At 40.3% G+C, this 6000-nt stretch overlaps 1 protein-coding gene across 2 annotated transcripts in view; it reads left to right on the top strand.

Moving 5' to 3' along the window:
* LOC143701402 (interleukin-1 receptor type 1-like) overlaps positions 1-4678 on the top strand; it is a 32481-nt gene extending 27803 nt beyond the window's left edge. For both annotated transcript variants that reach the window (XM_077194782.1, XM_077194783.1), the window contains 3 exons: positions 1725-1868; positions 2015-2179; positions 3002-4678. In XM_077194782.1, the coding sequence (XP_077050897.1) occupies positions 1725-1868; positions 2015-2179; positions 3002-3393 (701 nt within the window). In that variant the 3' untranslated portion in view covers positions 3394-4678. The remainder of the gene's footprint in view (positions 1-1724; positions 1869-2014; positions 2180-3001) is intronic.
* Positions 4679-6000: the final 1322 nt, after the last annotated feature.

Consider the following 6000-nt stretch of genomic DNA (forward strand, 5'->3'; position numbering starts at 1 on the left):
CTCCATCACACCATCACAGCAACACACCATCATTCCATCACTCCATCACAGCATCACACCATCATTCCATCACACCATCACAGCAACACACCATCACAGCATCACACCATCACAGCATCACTCCATCACAGCATCACACCATCACTCCATCACAGCATCACACCATCATTCCATCACACCATCACACCATCACACCATCATTCCATCACACCATCACAGCATCACACCATCATTCCATCACACCATCACAGCAAAACTCCATCACAGCATCACACCATCATTCCATCACACCATCACAGCAACACACCATCACACCATCATTCCATCACACCATCACAGCATCACTCCATCACATCATCACACATCACTCCATCACACCATCACAGCATCATTCCATCACACCAACACTCCATCACATCATCACACATCACTCCATCACACCATCACAGCATCACACCATCATTCCATCACACCATCACTCCATCACATCATCACACATCACTCCATCACACCATCACAGCATCACACCATCACATCATCACACATCACTCCATCACAGCATCACACCATAATTCCATCACATCATCACACATCACTCCATCACACCATCACAGCATCACACCATCACACATCACTCCATCACAGCATCACACCATAATTCCATCACACCATCACACCATCATTCCATCACACCATCACAGCATCACTCCATCACATCATCACACATCACTCCATCACAGCATCACACCATAATTCCATCACACCATCACACCATCACTCCATCACACCATCACAGTATCACTCCATCACATCATCACACATCACTCCATCACCGTATCACTCCATCACATCATCACACATCACTCCATCACACCATCACAGTATCACTCCATCACACCATCACAGTATCACTCCATCACAGCAACACTCCATCACACCATCACAGTATCACTCCATCACACCATCACAGTATCACTCCATCACAGCAACACTCCATCACACCATCACAGCATCACTCCATCACCATCACAGCTTTTTAACACTTTATTAGTCCAAAATCTTGCTGCATGAAATATAATTTTGTTATCGGCTGTTGTTGTTTCGCTTTGAGTGTCGACAGACCAGTGACTAGTTAACTGCTTAAATGAGCAATGGGTGTTTCTCCTTTAGTGGCTGACATTTAGAAGAAGTGAAAACCATCAAAGTCACAAGTCTTCACCATATTTGTGGTTTTATTTTGGGAAAATCTATTGGTTTGTCTGAAGTTTTAATGGTTGACTATACATTAAATCACTCAAATAATTTGAATTATTGAACATATTAAATTAATAATTATATCTCATTTATGTTGATTCAACATAAAGATATGTGGACTCGATGTGTTAATAATTTTATTATTAAACCACAACCCAAATAATTTATATATTTATTTACTTTTTTAAAATAATATTTTGAATGCACCTTTGTCCATTATTTTATTAACTAGTTTATTTACTTGTTGACTTTTGTAGATACCGGCATCGTTTTCATGACACATTTGCCTTGTTTATTTATTAAATAGTTGTATTATTTATTCTGTTTACAGAATGACATGTTTTAAAGTTTATAATGCTTTCAAATGATTTTAAAGATTGGTATGTGGAAAATAAAATTTCTATAAGCAATCATATGATCTACTTTCACTATTATACCAGCAACACATAAACAGATTTCCACATCCACAGATCCGAATCTCTTTTTGCTTCTCGGGCTTCTCCTGGGGTCGGTGGCACTGCTTTTCATGATGGGAGTTTTTCTGTGCACCGTATTCAAAGTGGAGCTGGCCTTGTGGGTTCGGACTGTGTTTCCATTCCTCTACAAAACCACAGGTACTCATATAAACAGGAAATATACTTTTGCACGTTAGCAGTTACTTGGAAATAACTAAGTTACAAAACTGGAGTTCACACCTTCCCCTGCGGTCAAAGCATTACAGGACATGCTGAAACTGTGTTTCTGATGATGTTTCTTCTAGATGGTGATGGTAAGCAGTATGACGCCTACATTGCCTATCCGAGAGTCCTTGATGGCTCGAGTGAAAAGGCTGAGGTGTTTGCGATGAGCACTTTGCCGCAGGTCTTGGAGGGCCGGTACGGTTACAAACTTTTCATCCTGGGCCGGGACGGTCTACCTGGAGAAGGTAATTAAAAAGTTTGTAACAAAACAAAGCCCTGTAATATAAACCAGCAGTTCTTCTTGTGATCACATTGGAAATCAATGCAAACATTAGCTGTATTACAGCAGTCTGGGTTAGGGCTGCATTATTTAGGGAAAACATCTATTTGGGATTATAATGATAAGGTTTGCTGTGCTTGCTAGTAGGGCTGCACAATTTGGCCCAAAATTTTGTGATTTTATATATCAACATGACTAAATAATAATTTTTAATATTGTTTTGTTATTAATATCAAACAAAATGTTATAATTATAAATAATGAGTAATCAAGAAAATAATATAATAATTAATAAGAATGGTGCATGTTATTTCATGTCCCCTCATTATTTGTGGTGAAAAGCTGTGTAATAAGTCATACATTTTAGGTAATTTTTGAGAGCCTGATTACAAAAACACAAGTCTCACCATTAAAAGCCACGTCCCAAACACAATTATAATGATGTTCTCATCATAATTCTATGTAGCTGATATGACAGACTTGCGCTGCACATGTTGCACTGAACTGTATTTTCCTATTCCTATAAGTGATTCCAATCATATTTAAAGCAATTTAAAACCATCATGTTGAACAGTGCGCATCTCAAGTGTCTCAGCTGAAGGAAATAATACATTATTCATCGGCTTTAATAAATCGGCCAAATCTTTTTTTCGGCCTGATAACGGTAACATTAAAAATTAAGATATGTCAGCATTGATATCGATATGCTGGCCGATATATCGTGCGTGCCTAATGTTAACTTGAATCCCGATGTTCTTCCTGGCTGATTCTCCTCTTCATGTTTCCAGCGGTGGTGGATGTTGTAGAGGAGGCTCTGACCCACTGTCGTCGACTTCTTCTCCTCTACACCTCGACGTCTCTCTGCAGTCCCGAGGCGCTGGAGTGGGCCGAGCAGCAGACGGGCCTGTACCGAGGGCTCGTGGAGAACACCGTGAGCATCGTGCTCCTGGAGCTGGAGGAGATCCGAGAGCCCGACCGCCTGCCTCACTCAGTGAGACTCCTCAAGGAGAAACAGGGAGTGTTACAAGCCTGGAAGAGAAGGAAGAGGTGGATGTGCTGCGACGGGAAGATGGAGGAGCGTTCGACCTCTCTCGACCCCTCGGCACGCTTCTGGAGGGAGGTGCGCTACCATATGCCTGTCAGAGGAAAAGCCAAAAACAGGAATTGGTTTAGTTTCTAGCTTGAAGGGATGCAGTCAGCAATCTGGAGGTGAAAAGAAGCTTTAGCTTTGCCTTTAACTATCGAGTGCAACAGGGACCACACACTTTTTCACCAGCCTTTCTTCCAGAGTTTTTTGTTTTGTTTTTTGTTTTAGTAAAGAAATATAAACAGAAAAGCCAAACGTGTCAGCTCCCACATGGATCTGAATATTGCAGTCTTTTCTCTTTATTTTTGGAGACAAACCACTCATCCCTAGATGCATTTTGAATATATATGTGTATCTTTTTTTAATGGAGGTAAATTTTCTCGATTTTTACTTCTGGAGCCCAATTGCTCCTTAAATTACAACCCAAAAATATCAACCACAGAACTCTTGATAGGAAGACCCAGAGATCTGTTGCGCACTGAATCGGAAACCGAAACCAGCACAATGTTTTCAGGTTCACGTGAGAGCTGAAAGTGAACTCAGGCTGCTTTTACACTTGGCATTAACATGCGATCTCCGTGGTCAGATCAAGCTGACCGGATCATAAGCCAGTCAGGACACGCTGCGTTTAGACCTGTCCACATCAAGCGGCTTCTGTATCAGGATAACAGATCGGATCTCGCATTCCCACGGGAAAAAAAAGAAAAGAAAAAAAAGAATGGCTCCGGTGCAAAGTCGTGGGTTTTACTTTTAAAAACAGTTTTCAGTCGGGGGACATGTTACAAATCTCGCAAAATGAGGATGATGAAGAGGCTGCAAGTCCTAATAATGTGGACAGATGCCGTAATGGAAACGGTACAGAGAAACGTGTCCGAGAACGTTGCAGCTGTGGTTGGAAAAATGCGCTTTCTTTACAGAAAATGAATGGTTCTACAACTTTAGGGTGCAAAAGCAAACATTTCAGTATATTTGCGATGTACTTGGCACTCGACTGTATCGCAAAATTACACCGCTCTCAGTCCCGGAGAGAGGAGGGGAATAATGACAGTGGGGGGGGGGGGGGGGGGGGGGTGACGTCCACCTGTGAATGCAGACACGATGGCTGGATTGTTTACATTACACTGAGATCCAATCACAATGCATCCTCGACTCCCTCCGGACCTGGACACACTGATCGGATAACATTCCCATCAGAAGCACGTTTACACTTGTCTTTTTAATGTGTATGTGGAACATCCGGATACAGGTCGCATGTTAATGCCCAGTGTGATGAAGAGAACTTGAGCTCTTGCACACCAGTCATTCTGTGGACACAAAATCGAAAACTGTAAATACTATGTCAGATGTGAAATATGTATATAAAAACCAAAAGATTTTATGATTTTTGTCATTTTTTCACAATTCATACTTGTGCTCTTGTGTTTATAATACAAGGATTCACACACAATCAGTGATATATTTCTTGCTTAATGTGTTTTATTTTTTGTGATTTTTACTCCAAATATCTTTACATTTTTTATGTTCTATGAATATTCAATTCACATTTATTTGTATAGCACTTTTCACAATACATATCGTTTCAAAGCAGCTTTACAGAGTCCACATTACAATTTAGAGTGATATGTTATCAGAGGAAGCTGTCTAAGTTATGAATTTAATATAGAATTGTACATATACAAAATCACAGTTAGCTAAAAATTTATTAATGTAATAATTTAAAGCAGAAACAATCAGATTATTGAAGTAATGAATACTTGTTTGTTATCAATTGATTATGACATTTAGAAAAATGTAGCAATATATAGAGACAGATTTTTTTAAGTGCCCCATGATGCTTTTTGAGATATCACCTTTCATATAGTAAGTAATAAAGCTGTTTGTGAATGTAAAAAATCTGCAAAGATCAAAGTGCAGATAACTGGTATTCATGTTTGTCATGTTAGACTCAGTTCGTGCTGAACCTGTGTAGGTTTGTAACTCGTTTGCATAATGCCTTTATTGACCTTCATTGGCCTTCATGCTGCCCGCTAACAATGACGCCATCGTAACTGTTCGTATCACTAGACGTGCATCCCGATTCGAAGGCTGTGCTCGAGGGGCGACGAAGGCTGTCCCAGTTCGAAGGGGCCATCAAATGCTCAGTACGTTCCTCGGGCCCTGAAGGACACAGATGGACCCTGGGTTAGGACCCACACTCAGGCCCTAAAGAGAGCAGTCAGAACAATGGAGCGAAACTGGAAGAAAACAAAACTAGAGGTATTTCGGATTTCATGGAAGGAGACCACGATTGCTTACAGAGAGGCTTTAAAAACTGCTAGATCTGCTTATTTTTCAACCCTATTAGAAGAAAATAAACAAAACCCTAGGTATTTATTTGAAACAGTGGCTAAACTAATGAAAAATAAAGCTTCAAGCCCAGATGTTTCCAAGCAGCACAGCAGTAATGACTTTATGAACTTTTTTACTTACAAGATTGATGATATCAGGGAGAAAATTATAACTTTTTTAATTCTCAGACTCAGAATGCGGCTGAAATCGAGTTATACTTTTATTTTAGTTAAGCATAACTCGCATGTTGCCGCAACTTTTGAAGTAGCATGGCAGGATAAATGTAACTTTTCCATACTAGCTTGACGTTACCTGCTCCTCCGGTAGTGTGAGACTCGCGGTGAACTGCTGCGTATGAGGAAACTGCAGAAG

The sequence above is a fragment of the Siphateles boraxobius genome, unplaced genomic scaffold, assembly GCF_051911475.1.
Source record: "Siphateles boraxobius isolate OS27281-9 unplaced genomic scaffold, OSU_SipBor_1 326, whole genome shotgun sequence".
Lineage (NCBI taxonomy): Eukaryota > Metazoa > Chordata > Actinopteri > Cypriniformes > Leuciscidae > Siphateles > Siphateles boraxobius.